We start from the raw sequence: 20,584 nt of genomic DNA on the forward strand, positions 1-20,584 counted from the left end.
GCCGTATGTGACACGGCCTCACCGAATGACGTCGCCCGTTCATAAATGCCCCAAGCTACTCGCTCGCCATCCGCCCACCGCATCTATTAATTATACAGGCATCCTCCGCTCGTCATCCGCTTAGCTACTCGCTCATCCATCCCCATCTTCAACCTCGTCCTCTCCGCCATGTCTGCCTCCTCGTCAACCTCTCTCCCCGTCCCACCGGATTGGCCACTCCCTCTCATGACGTGCCCATTTTGCGTTGACCATGTTGTCACCAATGTAGCGAGATCCGACGGGCAGGCAGGGGATCGGTTCTACAAGTGCATGCTGTACGATGTAAGTTTCTGTTCTGAATCTCGAAGGCTTCGCGTTCGACGCATCGCTTTTTCCAAAGACGAGGCTTGCCTAATGCTTGTGGATATCATACCTTGTTCTTGTGCAGGCACGACAGTGTCGTTTCTTCGAGTTCCAGCAAGCATACTGCAGGAGGATGACCCCTCACCAGATCGCCACTGCTCGGCGGCAAGCCAGGATTAACCCAGCTGGCCAGGGATCTGGTGTCTACCAGGGCAACGGGGTGGCTCAGATGGTTCCTGTTGCCACCCAGGCCCAGATACAGGCGCAAGCTCCACACCAAGTGCAGACACCCCCGCTGGCGGTGAGCAACCTGATTGCTGAAGTGGATAGGCCGGCCGCCGTAGCCGGAGCCGTCCTTGCAGGACAGGGCCTCGTTGTTGTCTCTATTCTCATGGTAGCTGTCAACATCATGCTTACTGCTCTCGTTATGGTGGTTGTTCTTGCTAAGTAGGAGGGAGGTGGGGCTGAAGCCGTAGTTTTCATTTTCTCTGCATTTTTTTCTATAAATGGCTCTGGACTAAGCACACGAGGGGACCCTTCCCGTGATTGTACGCAGTATGTAATTTGCAAGCAAATTACTGCATCAGAATTGTTTTCTAACCTTTTGGTCCAGCCGGGGGCCTCTGGATTAACCCTGTCGGTTGACTGAGCGGACCTTGTTGGAGACGCAGCTCGCCTTCGCCGGGCATCGCCCTGCTCGTCGGGCGAGACTTCTTCCCCGGCCAACTGAGCCACGCCAGACCCACTGTTCGCCGCAGCACCCCCTTGCTCTCTGCCGCCCCCATTTTGTAACAAGTATAGAAGAGGCACCGGATCTAGTTGTTCAAGGTTATTAGCAAACTCCTACCGGACAGGGAACCTAGGAAATCGGCAGCGAATCGCATAGGGTAAATCTACATAGTTTATGTACAACACAAATTTGACAGGCGGTGAGTAGGGGATTGACTGACCTGTCGACCGCATCAAGCAGAAACTCCATGCCCTCCGTGTCCATCAACACGCAGGCCGGCGACAAATGTAGGGCGGCCCCACCCCACCCACCTCCGAAATCACACCCTTCCGGTGACCTTGCCTGTTCTTCCTTTTTTTTCTCCTACGTAGTTGGTTGAGGACGACCGACAGCCGAGGTCTCTAGAAAGAACGAGGTTAATCCTTGGAGATGTCATTTTCTTTTCTCGCCCGCACGTGCATGCTCGGCGTGACCACGCCGACCGGCAGGCGGCTCAGACAGCGACACCCATCACGGACCCATTATCTGATCCTTGGCCCTGACAAAAAGCAAACGTTCTGGTCCACGGCCCACTGGCCAAGTCACGATCCTGGTACACGGCCCAGACCGACTCGGGCCGATGGCCGTCAGGCCTCCCCACGCGCGTGGCCACTGTTCGCTACCGTATTCAACCGTATATCCGCTTTATCGGCCTTCACAACCACGAGGACAGCTGGATTTGTTCGGATCACGAGACTGGAACAGACGAGGGAGATATCCGGAGCAGCTGAGCCCGGGCTCCAAATCGCCCCACTCGTTCTTAATTGGCTACTTGCGCCCTACTCTTGCTATACTCACCCGTTCTCACCGTCGAGCGTCCTTTATAACAAGAGATTGCACAAGCGGAGCCTCCCCCAAAAAGAGCGCGACAGCTAGGGTTCCTAGCCGCCGCCGCCGCCGCCGCCCCTGCCGGCCGAAGCCTCCGCTGCCCGCCGCCGGTACAGGAGCCCAGCAGCGCCAACCTCCGTCGAGCAGCCGCTCCCACCAGCAGCGCCTCCCTCCCTGGTAGCAACCACTCCTTCCTCTTGAACCCTCTGATTGCTCAAATTTTTCTTGCTGTAGAAGTGTTATCCCACACTTCAGGCGACGCCCCGAACCTGGACCCCGCCGCCGGCCGGGCACCCACCGTCCGCCCACCCCGCGTCGCCGCCGCCGGCCGCGCCGGGCCCTGGATGGCGGCGGCGGGTCCGTTTCTCCTTCCCCGAGCCCCAATCCCCCGCCCTCTCCCACCTCCCCGCCCACTCCCGGACGCGATTTGGGTGCTCCTCCCAGCGGGTGACGGTGCTTTCCGCCCGGGTGCGCCCTAGCGGCTACCCCCGACCCCGACCCACCCCTACTCCCTGCTCGAGCTTCGGGCCGGCCTCTTCGGGAGGCAGCCATGGAGGTGGTTTGTCCTGCAGGACGGTGCCTGTTTCTTGCAGGTCGCCGATCAGGAGTGTGGCTGCGCGCGTGACCCCTTCAACACCACAGCCACCCACCACCACCCCGCAGGGGCGGCTTCTGCCCGGCGGCCATGGACCTGCGTCCCTTTCCTGCGTTCATGGTCGGCGCGGCCTCAGACCCGGCGAGCCCCGGGGGCTGCGCTCTTCCGGCTCCTTTGGCTCACTAGCTCCTCGTCTCTGCACCACCATCACCCTGCCGGTTCCTTGGTTGGCCGTCCATCCCGGTGCATCTTTGTCTCCGACATTGCTCCAGGAGCTGCGTGCCCTTCCAGCTCTTGGGCCCGCCGGCACCCTGCTGCTCCGGTCCCGGGTGGCCCAGGTCTGCGCTCCCTTCCAGATCGTCGCTCGCCCGGGGCTACGGCCACCGTCTCATACCCGCCGCCTCTCATTCCGTGCAGCCACGCAACCTCGCCCTCCTTCGGAGTTCGCACGTCCAGCGGCGCCCAGTGCCTCCTCCGGCATTGTGCGTGGCTCGCCTTCCTGCAGTCGCAACTCCGGCCAACGCCTGACAACCTCCTCTCTGATTCGTGTTCCGACGTCTTGGGATTGCTCGAAATTGGCCAGGGAGAAATCCCTGCATCTTATGTTGGTAGCGGCGACACCCGCGGGTGCCGTACCCTTCTTGGAGGCGCTGCCATGGCTGTTTTTCTTATGGTTCGGATTTCCCGGTGTCGTTCTCCTTCTTGAAGGCGCTGTCTTGGTTGCTCGCGGCGTCCTTGGTGCTAGATTCGGAGCTTTTGGTCATCTAGTTGATTGGATTGCTTCTCTGGTCGGCGAGTTTAGCTGTGTTCTTCTTTGCTTGGGTCGAGTATCTTATGTCTCTCCGCTTCGGGCACCATGTTCACGCCCCTTGCGTCCGTGTCATGTGCTGTACCACCTGTTGCACTCATTCTAACTTCTTCTATCAATGCAATGATACGCAAGCTTTGCGTGTTCCCGAAAAAGTACTTGCTGTAGATCTGATATTATGAGAATATAACGATGATTATTTCTTGATGAGTACTTGCTTCATGATTTTTCCAGTGCATGTTCAAGTTTACATGTGAGAGGATTTTGCTTGGTAGGTGTTTGTGATAATGCTTGAAGGGGCAAATATTTACAAATTGTAGTTCAAGTTTTTCAGATGAGCAAATCTTTTGGTTTAAACTTGTTAGCAGTGAAACATGCAATGAATGACGATATATGAAAAGGAAAATATTAAGTTGTTTTATGTGCATCGTGTTGACCTGAAATCAAAGCTTAGCAGTAACATGCAATTTGAGAGAGCAGGAATCGGTTAACACATTAGTACTAGTGGTATTAATGGCATGATAGATTTCCCAACTCTTGTTTATTACTGGGAATATAGTGGCTGTCACGCTGTGCTGTTGATTTTAACAGTCAGACCTAAAATATTACCTTTTGAGGTGGTTGTTTCTCCTTTCAGCATCGGCCCGATACTGATACACGTATCAGTAGAGGAAGCAAGCCGAATCCCTCCATGCTTGCTCCTCATGAAATTTTCCTAGCTTATTTGATTGTGATTTGTCTTTTGTCTACCTGTGCTGCAGCGGTGGTTCGGGATCTAGCCATGTCGACCAACAAGGGCGGAGGTGGAGGTGCGTTCCTGTTTGTCTTCTTCTTGAGCTGTTAACTCCTCTGGATTTGAGTTTTGATATTTGATCTTTGCATTCTCTGAGCTTGTTTCTTGGTTTGTGGATTGCAGGGAAGAAGAAGAAGGAGGTGAAGAAGGAGACGAAACTGGGGATGGGGTACAAGAAGGATGATAACTTCGGGGAGTGGTACTCCGAGGTGTGTCTTCTTGCTTATCGTTGGCTTGGTGAGGTTTATTTACAAGTTGATTTGGGCGCATGGTGAATTGGTGGGTGCAATGTGGAAATAGTTATGTAAGGTGCTCATAGTATCTGCCCAAGGCAAGATTTCGTATGATAGCCGTGGGAAAAGTTCTGTTTTGTGATAGCGTTAAGTTTGTTGACACATACTACTGCACCAATCTGCAATATTGGCGCACATGTTATCTACTGCTTTTTCTTTTTTCTTTTTGAACTGTTCTATGTCAAATATTCTGTTTGTATGTTGTTCTTGAAGAGAAACTACTGATCTTCCAGGATTTGATGATGTTATAGTTTTTGCTTTTGTGTATCAGACATTCTATTAGCAAAATTTCCTTCATACTGCAAATTAATCCTGCTCTTGGTAGGGGCTTCTTTTAAGCTTTTTTATTTGTTTGTCCAGGTTGTTGTTAACAGCGAAATGATTGAGTACTATGACATCTCTGGTTGTTATATCTTGAGGCCTTGGGCGATGGAAATATGGGAGTTGCTGAAAGTAAGTTTTCTAATATCATCTGGAATCTGATATCCAAATGACCAAGCTGTATTTCACTGTTTCTTAGTAGTATATTCCCTTCTATGCAATGAAATATATGCATCCTTTCTTAGGAGTTGCCTCTTTTTCGGAGACTGATTTTGGGTGCCATTTGAAACTTCTCTTATGCTTATGCCCATGTTGCTTCCTTTTCTTTTGCCAATATCCAATCAACATTTCATAACACATAATCCTTGATGCCTCTTTTCAGTGTTATATGTTTAAGTTCCATTTTTCCTTCATTGCTGTGTTGCTGTCTTGTTTGAAAGCTGTTATTGCATATGTTTTATTTCTTATCATACCGGTACTTTTTGACTCTGAATCAACATCAGTAACCTTGCTGTTGATGTTGCTGTTAGTTTTTATCTTTCAATTACCAAGCGATAGTGACATTATTATCTTTTACTTGTAAGTAACAACAATGTGATTTGGTGCAGGAATTTTTTGATGCGGAAATAAAAAAGTTGAAGCTGAAACCGTATTATTTCCCTTTGTTTGTTACGGAGAATGTTCTGCAGAAGGAGAAAGACCATATTGAGGGCTTTGCCCCTGAGGTGTGCCTTCTACTTCTTTTCGGATGAAGTATTTTGCAAGTTAATATGTTGGTTTAGTCAGCTATTTGCATGTACAACTATGACAGTAGCTGTTGGAAAGTTAACATTTGAAAGAAAAATAAACAATAGTGACAACAGCTCCCAGACCTGTGACAAAGTTTGTCAAGGTACCACTGTGGACCAAAAGAATAATTGTTTTCTTTAACCTTAACACACCTAGTAAGTTGTGTTTTACTATTTGCTTTGACCTGTGTAGTGGTTTTTATATGAATTCATGGTATAGGACAGAAAACAAAAGGTATTGGAAACAATGTGCTTGGTCACCAGTTCATCATGATACAGATCTATGGGTATTATGTTAATTATTTTTTCTCTGTGCTATGGTTCTAATTAGCTTGTTCCATATTTACTTTATCTCTTTCTTATATTGTCTTCTGAAGATAGTAAACTTTTCATTTGTCCTCCAGGTAGCATGGGTTACTAAATCAGGAAAATCTGATCTGGAAGCTCCTATTGCAATCCGTCCAACAAGTGAGACGGTCATGTATCCATACTTCTCTAAATGGATAAGAAGCCACCGGGACTTGCCTTTGAAGTGTAACCAGTGGTGCAATGTTGTTAGATGGGAGTTTAGCAATCCAACTCCTTTCATAAGGTAGTTCACTGTTTGGTGGCCCATCATCACATTTGTTTAGGCATTTCTCCGAGTTTGACTTTCTTATAGTGCCTGTCTTGTTAGTAGTTAATGGTGCGATAGTGTCTAATTGCATGCTTGATAATATATTAAATTATTGCAAAAGCAGTACATTCATTTGCAAAAAGCAGTATATTAGCAAGATGGCTGTTAAAGTGCTAAACTTTTCAAGTATTCCAAGGGTCAAGGACATCACATTTAATATTCCCATCAAAATCATGAAATTACTATAGTGAAAATTTTCATGCTAATATTGAGATGATTGGTTGCTAGACCATTTGAAACAAAAGAACCAAAGGAAGATAAATGAGGTTTCATGACTTCAGAATTTGCACTGAAAATTTTCAATCATTCCAGTATTTGTGTATGGTACCAATAACACCCACCATCTTTGTTCATTTCTTTTTTTGGGGTGAGAATTACCTTTCTTCATTTGTTACATTCTAGCAATCTGCTGCTCATTTACTCACAATCATGATGATGTTTTCACAATTGATTTTCTCAATTGATGTATAAACCGAATTCATGCACCTTGTTTCTGCAAAGCTTGTCATTATGGCTAATAGGCCTTTTTTTCCTATGTAATGCTTGTGACATGTCTGGACTAAACATTCTGCATGTGCTTCAAGTTATTTGATTTGACATGATCTGTAACCGTTCTCCTCAGGAGCCGTGAATTTCTTTGGCAAGAAGGCCATACAGTTTTTGCAACTAAAGAGGAGGCAGATGAAGAGGTATTACATCCTCCGTTCCTGAATGCATGGCATGTTGAGTATTTATTAGGCCATATACACTTTAACCAAGATACAAGCAAATAATACTGCACTACCTATTTATTAGGCCACTTATCACTATTAGGAGGCAGGTAATTTCGTTTGTAGTAATAAATGACATTAGAATTTGGAAATAACCAAATGGAGGGTATATACTCGTTGAAAATGTAAGCTATGGAAACTTGGATCAGCATTTTGACCTTGTGTAAATAATTACACAACACCACACACCCATAACTTTACTTGTAAGCTCTAAGTTGTTATTCTGCTTGCAAAACTATTTAAGTCAATCCTCATGGGTCGGAGTAACACTTGAATAAATGCAGTATTGTGATATCAGTTCTATGTTGTTTGATAAGATGATTTTATGAAATTTGCATGTTAAATATCAAAAGGTTAACCAGTCATTTATGGCAATGTTTATCAGGTCCTCCAAATATTGGAACTCTACAGGAGAATATATGAAGAATTTTTAGCAGTTCCAGTGTCCAAAGGGAGGAAAAGTGAGATGGAAAAGTTTGCTGGTGGACTTTATACAACCAGTGTGGAGGTATGGATAAGAAACTGCTTGCTGCATGCAGCTTTTTCGAATCTATCCTGGTAAGAATACAAGTGCTATTTTCATTTACTGCAAGATTAAAGTTTATTGGTTGTTTTTCTTTAGGCCTTCATTCCAAATACTGGCCGTGGTATACAAGGTGCAACTTCCCATTGTCTTGGTCAAAACTTTGCAAAGATGTTTGATATCACTTTTGAGAATGAAAAGGGTGAACGGTCCATGGTGTGGCAGAACTCTTGGGCATACACTACCCGCTCGGTAATTCTTGTATTTCTTTTACTCGAAATGGATTTTGCTGGGATCCTTTTTTTATTGCTAAAGTTTTGGAAGTGGCATCACTTTTTGAATCATATTGGTGCGCTTACTGCTTATATATCCTGTTGTGATGTAAATGTTCCAATAAGCTTATAAGTTTGATCATAAAAGATCAAATGTTGGAGAATAGGTTCATGGTAGTGTTAATTTTGCGAAGGCATTGACAGAATGATAAATAGGATTACTAGTGTGGGAAATGCCGGTATACACCTCGATGTATTTTTCTTTCCAAAATATATAGGTTTCATTTAGAGGAATCTCGAAAGACAGGAGCTCTACAATTTACGAGTAGAAATTGACTTTGCCTAGTTTAACTAGGGAAAGTCGTGCAATAACCAGTAGAATGGGCCCCTGCCCCAACAATGGGTATATTGTATGTAATGTAATTAATCTAATTTTGCAGTTCCATGTAATTCTATGTATATCATGTATAGAGTTGCCTAACTCAAAACAAGGCCTGATCCATTGTTTTTTTGATGAAAATCATGATGACCAGTCTTCCATTTTTGTTCTATCCATTGTTTTGTTGAGAACTTAGTGTGCCCTAATACAATATAAGATCTTTTTTTTTTGAGAAAACGCAAATAGCCTTTGCGTTTCATTGCATTGGAAAAGCTATGTTAGCTTGAAAAATTATCTTATATCGTGGGACAGAGGGAGTAGCTTTTAATACTAGCCCAAAGTGTTGGCAATAGCCATGTGTTCCAACTTTTTGGCTATATCATGATTTTGTTTGTTAAAATATCACATAGTATATTATTTTGTGTATGTGATTTTTCAGTCGCTGAATGTTCTGTTTAGTTATGCTTCCATTTGTAATATGTAGGCTTTATGCTGTTATTGCAGATTGGAGTCATGATAATGACACATGGTGATGACAAGGGCTTAGTGCTGCCACCAAAGGTGGCACCTATCCAGGTCATTGTTATTCCTGTGCCATTTAAAGATGCTGACACAACAGCTATTAAAGGGGCGTGTGAGTCGGCCGTTTACACCTTGAACCAAGCTGGGATTCGAGCAGATTTGGATGCTCGTGAAAACTACTCTCCAGGTTGGAAATATTCTCAATGGGAAATGAAAGGTGTTCCTTTGAGAATCGAGATAGGTCCAAAAGATCTGGCGAACAAGCAGGTACTGGTTATTGACTCTTAATCATGTGAATAATTTGCTCCATAATTTGTCACATAGTATATTATTTTGTGTATTTGATTTTCATTTTGCACTCTACAAATATTCACAATTGGCACTATTGCCTTTCATATCCGTCATACAATTCTGCCACCTTATGACAGGTTGCTCTCCCCCCTCATATAGCATGTTTTCTTTTGTTCCTATTTGTTGAAGATGCTGGATGTTTTGCTTCTTTGACTTGTTCCTGAAGCCTAAGATGTGTGTATGCGCTTGTGTTCAAAATTTTATGAAAACGTCATACATTGCACTTAGGCCGTAACTACTTCTTTGCGTGGTGAAAGCAAGTGGCTAATGTTAACATACACATGTTAGAATTTAAGTACTAGGTATTTTTAACAACCGACCCGAAATTAAAATTCTCTCTTTAGCTGTTAAGAGTCCAATGAATTATGATTAACCTTTTGTCTACTGATTCTCACCTGTATCCTGTTTGTTTTGTTCTCTTACTGGGTTTTGGCAATTTTGAGTGTTGAGACGGTTAGCAAACTATTTTTTTAGAACCCTTTTATAATTGAATGTCAAAATAGAAGGGAATCATTGACTCGTTGTGCATCTGTGCTATTGTTTTCTTCACATCATTCTTATTTAATAATACTTGATATTCTAAAAGATACTACATGTTCTGAATAATCAGGAATAAACATTCATGTGTACTGAATAAGCCATTTGTTCTACAAATTCTTTGTACGAAATATCTTTAGTTGCTGACTATTGTTTTTAGATCTAAAGCTGCATGGACTGATTTCTCCTTTAAAAATAGATTCAGTGGGATATCTTAGGCAGAGGAATTTAGAGTTATTTTGACTTGCCTGATTAACCATATGATTTCGCCCACAAACTGGTTCATCTTTGGAGGATTAGATTTATGCAGAATTGTAGCAAAGATTCAAAGCCCTTAATTTCTTATCATTTCATGAACTTCCATTTGGCAGAGGAATGGAATATAATGTTTTGTATTTACAGGTGCGTATTGTCCGGCGAGACAATGGTACAAAGGTTGATATTCCTTCAACCGACTTGGTTGAGCAGGTTAGAGTGTTGCTGGATGGGATTCAAGTAAACTTGTTGGAAACAGCGAAAGCAAAAAGAGATGCATGCATTGAAATCATCAGCACCTGGGATGAATTCATAGCGGCTCTCAACAACAAAAAGTTGATCTTGGCTCCATGGTGTGATGAAGAGGTATTTTATTTCCTGCCCTACATTTTTGCTATTCCCCTCCCACCCTGATATTTTTCAGTCAGTTACTTAATAACTAATAGGAACTAATGACTATGGCACACATGTTGGTATCTAGCGTATGTTCTATGCACTTCACTATACTGCAAAGCTGGTTGTAGTAGGAGTAATGGGATGTGCACATTTGTGCAGAACTGTTTTGATACTTGTATAGCTAAACCTTGATATTATATAAAACTCCAAAAAGTTGGTTAAACTGAAGCTAATGCATGGAGGAGGAAGTTCTAGTTTCAGTTTGCTCATCACCTGATAGCTCCATTTACAATCCAGGCATACATAAGATTCAGAGCACCCCTCCTTTGTTAGGTCACTTATTGCTCTTGGATGCTGTTTGTGCTCTCTAGTTCATATTAGTAAATGCTGTTGTTAATTACCATGATCCTCATGAACGGGAGGCGGAAAAATTATTTCAAATCATATTAACCGCAGGATGACTTGTTCGAGTGGAGGACTAGCATTTTGCACAAATTCTATGTTGATGTTGTTAATTGCAAACTCTGGCATGTTTAGCATACAATTCCTTCCCTTGTGCTGTGCAGGAGGTCGAGAAGGACGTGAAAGCTCGGACCAAAGGTGAACTTGGGGCTGCGAAAACATTGTGTACTCCATTTGACCAGCCAGATCTTCCTTCCGGTACGCTATGCAGACAGCAGTGCTTTTATTTCATTCTGATTTCTCTTTTGCTGTGCTTCTTGCAAATGATGCTTCCATACACGATGCACTAACATTGACATTGATGTTCTGCACAAAACTTCAGGAACCGTGTGCTTTGCTTCCGGAAAGCCTGCCCAAAAGTGGTCATTCTGGGGTCGCAGCTATTGATCTCTGTGTTCTGTCACCTATACATTGCCATTTTCGTGGATCTTTTGTTCTGGCAAAGCTGTTTATTATATTACCTGATTTTTGAGTGATGCATTCGTAGGATACCTGTAACTGCGGATTGGTTGTCCATTTGCTATTTTGTAATGATTGCATGTTGATCAGTTCGGTGTCACAGAAATATACATTGTTAATGTTGAGGATATTACTTACGTTAGTGTTTCGCCGGCTGGTGATTAGAGATTAATCGGAAATTGGCTGATTAATCATCGGCTATTAATCGACTTACTTTTTTTGCGAATCCTGGGTTCCTAGCACTAAAATATGCTATATTCAACAAAAAACACTATTGGATAGAATTGTTACACTTGCCTTGGAATCCTTGTACAATGACAAATAAAGTAGGACAATCATATATATTACAGTACATAACAAGGTCCAAAAAAATAAATTTAAACATAGTTCTTGCACATATGGTGCTAGGAATATGCCTGATCTGTCGATGTATTGTCAATTAATCGCTTGTCAGAGTTATATAAACGGTGATGATAAGGCGTAATCTTATCGATCTCCCCTGAGTAGTGATAAATCAGATGGTAAATCACTGAATCGTTGGTGTTTTGAGCAGTGCATTGTGTACAACTTTTTTTTTGGAAGGCATTGTGTACAGCCTCAAGTGATAAGACCTGCTCATGTCAATATTGCCACCGTATAGAGTGCCCGAGTTAGCTCTCTGCTCCATCCACATCCAGGCTTTGGATGAATTAAGAGCATCTCTAGCCCATCCCCAAAAGTCAAATTTAATGGACTTTATGATTTGGAAAATTAAACTTTGTCTGGTCCATCATCAAACCTAAAAGATACACCTACAGTACACCAACTTGCACCGCGGGAACACTTTCATACAAAAACTTGAAAATTGAGACAAATGGGTCACTAAACTTGCTTTGCGGGAACAAAATCACACGTCGATTGCAGGACTTGCACGTTCCAGGAGGAATATTTCCAAAAACATCCCGTTGTATGTTGAAATAACAAACTGAAACTAGCAGTAGTAGTTAACTGAAACTCTAACTGATAGTCTGAAACTAGTACCTGTAGACACATACACTTAACTGGAGACGCGCCCGGATTCCTACAGCATGGAAGATGAGCCACTGAAGTCACCTATGTCTACGTGCGTGCTCCAGGGCTGTAACTACGTCGTGCTCGAGCTAGCTTCGTACTCCAGTCAAAAGTCAGAAACACTAGCTTCTTTGGCCGCCCGGCGTCGTGTTTCTGCGGCCGCTGCGTGGTGTCGTCGGCGACATTTTACATGCCGCGAGCTAGGACCTGCTAGTCGTGGCCGAGCTCTGGGGCCGCCGTCGAAACTGGCTCTGGCGCCACCGTGGGCTGTCAACGGCGGGCGGAAGATGAGCCATGTTCCTTCACGCAGTGTGCACGTAAACATAATAAACGATGCAGTGCCCAGATGCTTGATCTCCTCTACATAGCTCATTGCCGAAACAACTGTCTCTAAATCTCAGGTCTTGGGTTCCGACTCCCAGGTCCCAACTATGTTTGCTCAGTTTTTCATGTACATGCTCTGTTTTCAGATGGACAAAATTCACTATGTTCCATGAATTTCAAATTTTACTTCAGGATTAGAAAAATTTATAACATTACCTCCCTCAAAAAGAAAGAAGAAACACTCAAAGCATGTCGGCTAAGATAGAAACCTTCAGAACATGTCGGCTGACAAACATTGATGACATAAAGCAAATTTGATTCAGAACATAGCAAGGTTCAGAACATGCATATATGAATTTTGAACATAGCAGGTCCATAACATAGCAGTACCAACGCAACAACATTCAAGTTTTTAGAACCTTACAAAATAAAGTGCCTACAAAGTTCAGACATGAACTACTACATGATTAGCTAGTTCATCGATGAACTTTGCTAACATCCTACTTTAGAAAGGTCCGGACCAGTAGGCGCATTTTGGGTCACAATGATCTCTTCTCGAGCATTGAGGTCAGGGATTGCAGCAACATTTAGGTATGGAACAGATGCATCTATCCTTTCTCCATCTTCTCCAAACAAAAGATAGTACCAGCTCCTTCCACCAACGCACCACCTCCTCTTCCAGCAGCATTTCCTCCACCTCGTGCAACATTAGCTTCCCCTCTTCTAGCACCACTCCGTCCACCTCTTGTAGCATTTGTTCCCCCTCTTCCAACAGCATTTGCTCCTCCTATTGTTGCATTTCCTCCACCTCTTGTAGCATTTGCACCCCCTCTTGCACCACCACTTTGGCCACCTCTTGCAGCATTTGATCCCATTCTTCCACCAGCACTGGTTGTAGCAGCTACTGAACCTCCTCTTGTTGCATTGTAGGGCCCTCTTGCACGATTGCTTCCATCACCTGGGTATGTGCTAGTACTTGCTTTCTGTCTCTTGCTTTTTCCTCTGCTCGTAGCACCAATGGTTTCTTCATCACCTAGTGGCCTCCCTTTGCCTTTTCCCCTATTCCTTCCTCTGGCTGTAGCAGTAGTAATTGTTCTCCTGCAAGTAGAATTACACAACTGTTACGTGTCACGGAAAATGCTAACTGTTGCTAATGAATATGCATATCATTTACTGAAAAATGTTTTGCAACAACACTTCCAAATATGCCCCTAACCATATATCAAGCATTGTTTCTAAACTACATTTTTAGAGAAAAGGCGCCGGCTGATCCCGAGAAGAGCTCGAACCTAACCCGACTTTGAATTAACAAAGCGATCAACCGGCCAGGATTACAAGGGCACCACATTACAAAGGGGATGAATGCAAAGCAAAGCGGAAAGAAGATACAAGGTGCTAGGCAGAACAACACAATGGCAACAACCGGAGCCAAGCACACAGCACCGTTGCCGACGACCAGCACTACGCCTTTAAACTACATTTAAGTAAATTCGGCCACTGAATTATGAACATATATCAAAAACTACAATACACTGATTTCTGCCGCTCAATTTTGAACCTATATCAATTCTGAAAGTGCAGTACAGTATATAGCATTTCTGAAACTGATTTGAACCTATATCAATTCTGAACCTATATTCTTCTTTACTGCACGATATTAACGACAAAAATCTGAACCACATGCTTACCATTGCAGGGAACCCCATATATCTAGCATTGTTTCTGAACTACATTTCAGTAGATTCGGCCACTGAATTATGAACATATATACAAAAATACAGACACTAATTTCTGCCACTCAATTCTGAACCTATATCAATTCTGAAACTGCAGTACAATATATCACATTTCTGAAACTGATTTGAATCTATATGGTTTCTGAATCCATATTCTTCTTTACTGCACTATATTAATAGCAAATCTGAATGCTTAACGCCACAGCCAACAAATATTTCTGATCAAAACAGGGGACACCACAATACATGAAAACACACTACATCTATGCCGAATCTGATCAAACACTGAATCTTAACCACACGCCCCCCCCCCCCCCCCCCCCCCCTAAACTCCACAAAAAGCCCAGACTTTCATCTGAGCCGTGGCCACAAATACCGACGATCACACCCGATCACATGACCAAAGAGCGGAGCAGAGAGTGGGACAACTCGATTTTGTACCATAGTCCGAAGGAAATTCGCCGATGCCTCGAGGACGTGGCTCCATCCAGTATAGATCGCCACGGCGAGGGCAATGTGAAGGAGACAAACCAGCCACAGTGATGCGGAACATGCCACGAAGATGAAGAGCGAAGGTGTTTGGAGAGGGTTACTGGTGCCAACGTGACTTTTGGCATAAGTACAGGTTTATCCATAGATCTTTCCCCCACCTCAATCTCAATCTGGACTACGGGTTCAATGTTTACATTATTCAGGGGGGTAGTGGGGTTTCTACAAACTAACCAGACACCAGCTCGTGCTCCCCTGCCGACGTGGCGTGCCACGTGGCCGTTTCGGACTAATTTGTATGATTTCGTTCCCGCAAAGCAAGTTTAGTGACCCATTTGTCTCAATTTTCAAGTTTTTGTATGAAAGTGTTCCCGCAGTGCAAGTTGGTGTACGGTAGGTGTATTTAACTCATCCTAAAAGGTTATAATTAACCGACTGATTTCTTGTGTGGCATCAGCCGCCCGCTCCGCCGTTCGATTCCACTCGCGCGTGTTCTGCGATGAGAGCGCCACATGCAGGCTTCTGTGCATGATGCGGGTCCCCACTACTACTACGCGGTACATTTCATTTTTAAATTCTACGCCTAGTACTTTTTGGTGACCATGGTATTGCAAGTTGCAACATCCTCTTTGTTGCAAGAAAAAATTATGCAACATTAGGTATGTTTCAAATCTCTCTTCCGTTGAAAAAAATCTGCAACATTAGCTTTGTTGCAGAAAAAATTTCTGCAACATTAGCTTTGTTGCCGAAAAAATTTCTGCAATTTTTTCGGCAACATCACCACAGTTGCAAAGTTTTCCGCAACAATACCATTGTTGCAAAAGTTATATCACGTCTCCGCACAAAGTCTCTGTTTCAGCAACAACCAACTTGTTGCAATTTGTGACGCTCACGTGGGGAGATTTAACGGCGTGGGAGGTGGGCTTGTTTTTGCAACACCGCGCTTGTTGCAGAAGGGAGGTGGGGAACGTGGGTGGTATATTGGATGGCCAGCAGCGCGTCCATCCAAGGGCCAGCTAGGCGGCGGATGTTTCCAATTCATCCACCGGCGGACGCCTAGTAGCCTGGTTGCCTACATTAGCCCCACGCAGGTCCGCGTGGGAGCCCGCTAGGAACGGCCGACTCGGCCGTTTCCAGCAAGCCAGGCTGGGTCGAGCCACCTCCATTAAACTCCCTTTTTTTCATCCCTGCTGATGTACACAACACTACTTTGATTTGGGACAAGGTCTATACAAAAAAGATGCACATTGATGTCATGATTCCATTCAGGCGAGGTGACCTTCCGGGACGGCCATGGTGTCCTGTGTGGAGAGGAACAGAGGAAGGAGAAGCAGAGGGTGAGAGAGGAGAACAGGAGGAGGGGGATGAGCCGGGGAACGGCAACGCGTCCCAGGGGCTCGCCGGTCGGCGCGGCCCGAGGAGGAGTTCGTCCCGCCGGATCTCTAGATTGGTCCTCATGTTGCCATGCGTGGCGCGCCGCGGCTGGCGAAGGCACGATTCTGCCACCTACGCGGTGGCCATGTGCGCATGTCCCGTCTGCCCACCACGCGCCCATCCCTTCTGTGCCAGCAGCAGCCGTTCGTCGATGAGACAACTATCGCATCCTCCGCGCGCGAGCGCCCGCACCCCTAATCCATCACCGACCGCTGCCTTGACCAGCCATGGCTGCTTCCATGGCGCCGCCCCTGTGCCCGAGCTCCTCCGGCGGCTCGCTGCTAGGACCGCACCCTGAGCCTCCTCTGTCGCGCGTGCAGGTCGTGTCGACGCCTCCCCGCCTTCTGCGTGAGCTCGCCTCGGTTAAGGCCATGGCAGCACCGTGGAGGATCTCGTGATCCCGCCGACTCCTACGTCCGAGCATCCCCTGCCTCGTCGCTGGGCCACCCCTTCCTTCGTTGCCGAGCTTGAGAGCCACAACCGTGGGTTGTCCCCTGCTGTTGCCTGTGCACCTCTGCTGCTAGCCTCGTGGACGTCAGTCCCACGGCGGCGGGAGGCTTGCTCAACGACCCGAAGTGGCCGGTGTTCTGCACAGATGAGCCCACGGCGGTGGACGGTGGCCTCGACACCGAGTCCAACGACGTTGCGGCAAACCAGTTGCTTTTGTTTACTGCCCCTGCCGGCGTCGTTCCTCTCGCTCACCTCATCCTCGGCCTACACTGACGTTGTCATCGCCAGCACACTGCCAAGAACTCTACTGTAACTCAGTGTGTCATGAGTAGGTGTTAACTCTTAATCACCTTGCCAGTATGCAACCAAACACCGGGCATTTTGCATCTGCCAAACCAATGCACACAACTAAATGGCAAGCAAAAAATGCTCCTCTAATGCACACAACCAAACTAAGTGCAGATAATGGTTTTTTGCATGCATATGCTCAACCAGAGTCAACCGGGGCAAGTATGCAACTGTGAAAAAACCGATGCAGATAACCAAACGCATCCATAGTGCATGTGTTGCCGCCCCCCGTGAGCAGTCCTCCCGCCGTCTTTTGTGAGATTTTGGCGATGTTTTACTGTAACGCCCCAAGACCGGAGTTTCAGATGCCTTCCATGGTTTCCGGGTTTCATTGTGTGATTTGTTTCGTCTGTTGCTTTCATCTTTGCGTCGTGTGCATTGCATTATGTCATCATGCCATCATGTCATTTCTTTTCTTAACTCAACTAAATAAATTGCATGGATCTTCGGTCCATTTAAATCGAGGGAATTCACATGGTGATTCTCTTTATAACATATCCTCCCGATATTAGGGAGCTATATTGAATATTTCATTTTCGGACTCACCCATGAACACACTTGCAAATAATCACATGTCTTTTCTGCTTCGAGTTTGCTCCTCAAACTTCGCCCATAAATTCTTTTATCTTTTTCCGGAGGTCTACCAAAAATCTCAACATTTTGGGACCTTTCTAACGCCCACTTCTTTTTCGAACTCATTTGAATTTAATTCAAATGAGTTCCAATCCAAACTTTGTACACATGCCCATTTATATTTTTCTTGGATCAAGATCATTCTTGCGAGTCCAGTAAAATTATCCCCATGCCCAAATTGTTGTCCACTCATTTATTTTCTCTCCCTTTCTTTCTTTGCTTTTCTGCTGTTAAAAGAGAGTTGGAGGGGGAAAGAGAAGCCCAGCCTAGGCCGGCCTGCTAGGCTCAGCCGGCCCAGCTAACTCCTCCAACACTTGGGCCGGCCCCAAGGCCACCTCCCCCTAACCCTAGCTCTGCCTTAGCCCGATCCCTCGCGCTCATCTCCCTCTCGATCCCATCTCTCCCTCGACCCCTTCCCGCACCGCCGCCTCTCCCTTCGTCCCTCTCCCCCGATCTATCCCCTCGATCCCGATCGTTCTATTGCCGATCACCTAGTGCTTCCTCGCAGCATCTTCTCTCCCTCGACCCCTCGTCCTCCTCGAAGCTGGCCCCGCCGCCACCGCCCGGGAGAGCGCCGCCCCTGAGCTCCTAGCCATGGATTCCTTGCGCCTCCTCCGAACCTCCCCATGATTTGCATGCACCGCGGCATCTTGCCGCCCAGCCGCCTTCTCATCCAGCGCCGCATCGAGCTCGTCGGCCTCGGTCTCCTCTGCTTCGCTCCTCCCGACGCCCCCCACTTCCATCGCCCTGCTTCCTCGTCACCGGAGAGCGTCGCGCCGTCTTCCTCTCCTCCTGCCCGCAACCGAGCCCTGCTGCCGCTGCCCCTTCTGCAACACCGCCGTCTGCGACCAGCAGGAGGCCGCCGCTCGTGTCGCAGCCCCTGCTGCCGGCGACCTCGCCTTGACCCGGCAAGTTCACCGGAGTCCCTCTGCTGCAGCCCTGCGTCGACTTCCCCTGCTCAGCAGCAACTCGTCATCTCCAGCGCTGCCCCTGCCCGAGTCAAGTACCACCGCCCCGAGTTTTTGCCTTGCTTCGTTTTGGATTGAAGACCGAGACGAGACCGCCAAGATGCATCCTGGTGTCGCCGAAGACACGTGAACATCTACACGACGACCGCCGAGTACCTCTTCGCAAGTACCACTACCATCGCGTGGATCCGCCAAGACCGTGGAGTAAACGAACAAGTACCCCTACGCGCGAAGACGCCAAGACCGTTTCGGGATTCACCAAGTACCACTACGGCCGGAGACCTCGACGCCCGACACCTAAAACGATCACCGAACCGGAAATAACGCCAAGTACTAGGTCAACGAGGACCCCAAGTTCGTCTTCTGCCGTCTCCGAAATCGCCAAGTACCACGAGGATACGAGAACAACTACCGTCGACGTGCATTTTGCCAAGTACCACTACCGTCGACCCTCAAAGACTCCATGGACATCAAGTTCTCGCCGTACCCATGAACATCTACGGAAACTTGTGAGACTAAGAATGTGAACGACTACCATCGCCAAGTACCACTACTTCCCACGACGATCGTGAACGACTACACCGCTTGACCCGAACCATTCCGATAACGCACACTTCGAAGGTATAACCCTGAGACGATCGCCCGTGGACGAATGTTTGTGTGATGTATGAGATGCCCGTGTGTTGCTCCATGTCCGTAGTGTCTCTCGCTTCCATGCCATCGACTCATGGGACACCCGGTATCCGGGAGCGCCCCGCCATCTTTTGCACGCATCCGCACACTTCTCCTTTGCATCGGTATCTCAATCGAGTTACTGGAACCGGAACGTTGCCGTGGCATCATTTTCGTTATCGTTGCCGTGGCACCCCCTTTCCTTTCCACCACGGTGACAAATGCCTCATAATGCTATTATCAATATTTTCATAAGACTTGCATAAAACTTGTTCATGTCATCCGCATCATGATAACAATAATTAAAATGTTTAAATTGTTGTTGCACCAAATTGATAATTGCATATGGGGATTTACCGGATTTGTTGTTTGTTATATCCGGCCCCATTTAAATGGTTTAAATGGTATAGTTTTGTTATGCTTCACCTCTTGCCATGTTAACCAACATTTAAATTTTGTTGAGTACCTAACCGGGAGAGAACTAAAGAATTATTGTGGTGTTCCGTCAATATGCAACCCGTTGCATATTGAGCTCCACTTAACTTGTAGTGTTGTTTGTGCACTTTGCCATGCCATGCTTCTTTAAACCGGACATGCATCATACTTGGTTGTGCATCATGTCATGCTTATGTGGTGGTTGTTTACCATGTTGTTTGCTTTCTTTCCGGTGTTGCTTCTTCGGGTTCGTTCCGATAACGTCGTGTTGTGAGGATTCGTTCGACTACGTCCGTTTGTCTTCTTCATGGACTCGTTCTTCTTCCTTGCGGGATCTCAGGCAAGATGACCATACCCTCGAAATCACTTCTATCTTTGCTTGCTAGTTGCTCGCTCTTTTGCTATGCCTATGCCGCGATACCTACCACTTGCTTATCATGCCTCCCATATTGTTGAACCAAGCCTCTAACCCACCTTGTCCTAGCAAACCGTTGTTTGGCTATGTTACTAGTTTCCGTCATATTGGTGTTATGTTCCCGGATTTTGCGTTCCTCACGCGGTTGGGTTATAATGGGAACCCCTTGACAGTTCGCTTTGAATAAAACTCCTCCAGCAAGGCCCAACCTTGGTTTTACCATTCGCCACCTAGCCTTTTTCCCTTGGGAGTCGCGCATCCCGAGGGTCATCTTTATTTTAACCCCCCGGGCCAGTGATTGTCTAAGTGTTGGTCCAAACTAGAGCCACTTGCGGCGCCACCTCGGGGAAACTTGAGGGTTGGTTTTAGCTGTACATAGTGTTCATCCGGTGTTGCCCTGAGAACGAGATATGTGCAGCTCCTATCAGGATGTCGGCGCATCGGGCGGTTTTGCTGGACTTGTTTTACCATTGTCGAGGATGTCTTGAAGA

At 46.2% G+C, this 20,584-nt stretch overlaps 2 protein-coding genes across 3 annotated transcripts; both read left to right on the plus strand.

Annotated features, from left to right (window-relative positions):
- Positions 1-225: 225 nt before the first annotated feature.
- Positions 226-4,097, plus strand: LOC125547108 (translation initiation factor IF-2-like). The gene is made up of 4 exons (XM_048711117.1): positions 226-321; positions 428-736; positions 2,174-2,872; positions 2,952-4,097. The coding sequence occupies exons 1-4, from the start codon at positions 226-228 to the stop codon at positions 3,060-3,062; spliced, it is 1,215 nt and encodes a 404-aa protein (XP_048567074.1). The 3' UTR covers positions 3,063-4,097.
- On the plus strand, positions 1,903-11,276 carry LOC125545698 (proline--tRNA ligase, cytoplasmic-like). 2 transcript variants are annotated; one of them, XM_048709725.1, is made up of 13 exons: positions 1,903-2,116; positions 4,104-4,151; positions 4,259-4,344; positions 4,789-4,881; positions 5,358-5,474; positions 5,942-6,129; positions 6,836-6,902; positions 7,369-7,491; positions 7,606-7,758; positions 8,662-8,946; positions 9,970-10,188; positions 10,785-10,878; positions 11,003-11,276. In XM_048709725.1, exons 2-13 carry the CDS (start codon positions 4,124-4,126, stop codon positions 11,065-11,067), a joined length of 1,518 nt encoding a protein of 505 aa, XP_048565682.1. In that variant the 5' UTR covers positions 1,903-2,116; positions 4,104-4,123; the 3' UTR covers positions 11,068-11,276. The 2 variants fall into 2 exon arrangements, with proteins under 2 accessions (XP_048565682.1, XP_048565683.1); XM_048709726.1 differs by having other exon boundaries at positions 1,926-2,116; positions 4,104-4,153; positions 4,264-4,344.
- Positions 11,277-20,584: the final 9,308 nt, after the last annotated feature.

The sequence above is a fragment of the Triticum urartu genome, chromosome 3, assembly GCF_003073215.2.
Source record: "Triticum urartu cultivar G1812 chromosome 3, Tu2.1, whole genome shotgun sequence".
Classification (NCBI taxonomy): Eukaryota; Viridiplantae; Streptophyta; class Magnoliopsida; order Poales; family Poaceae; genus Triticum; species Triticum urartu.

Bases quoted from the DNA above. Each gene is read 5' to 3' on its own strand.
- LOC125547108 (XM_048711117.1), top strand. From the start codon at position 226: ATGACGTGCCCATTTTGCGTTGACCATGTTGTCACCAATGTAGCGAGA. The intron at 322-427 runs GTAAGTTTCTGT...GTTCTTGTGCAG, and splicing joins ACAAGTGCATGCTGTACGAT to GCACGACAGTGTCGTTTCTT. The intron at 2,873-2,951 runs GTCTGCGCTCCC...CATTCCGTGCAG, and splicing joins TCCGGTCCCGGGTGGCCCAG to CCACGCAACCTCGCCCTCCT.
- LOC125545698 (XM_048709725.1), top strand. From the start codon at position 4,124: ATGTCGACCAACAAGGGCGGAGGTGGAG. The intron at 4,152-4,258 runs GTGCGTTCCTGT...TGTGGATTGCAG, and splicing joins CAACAAGGGCGGAGGTGGAG to GGAAGAAGAAGAAGGAGGTG. The intron at 6,130-6,835 runs GTAGTTCACTGT...CGTTCTCCTCAG, and splicing joins AATCCAACTCCTTTCATAAG to GAGCCGTGAATTTCTTTGGC.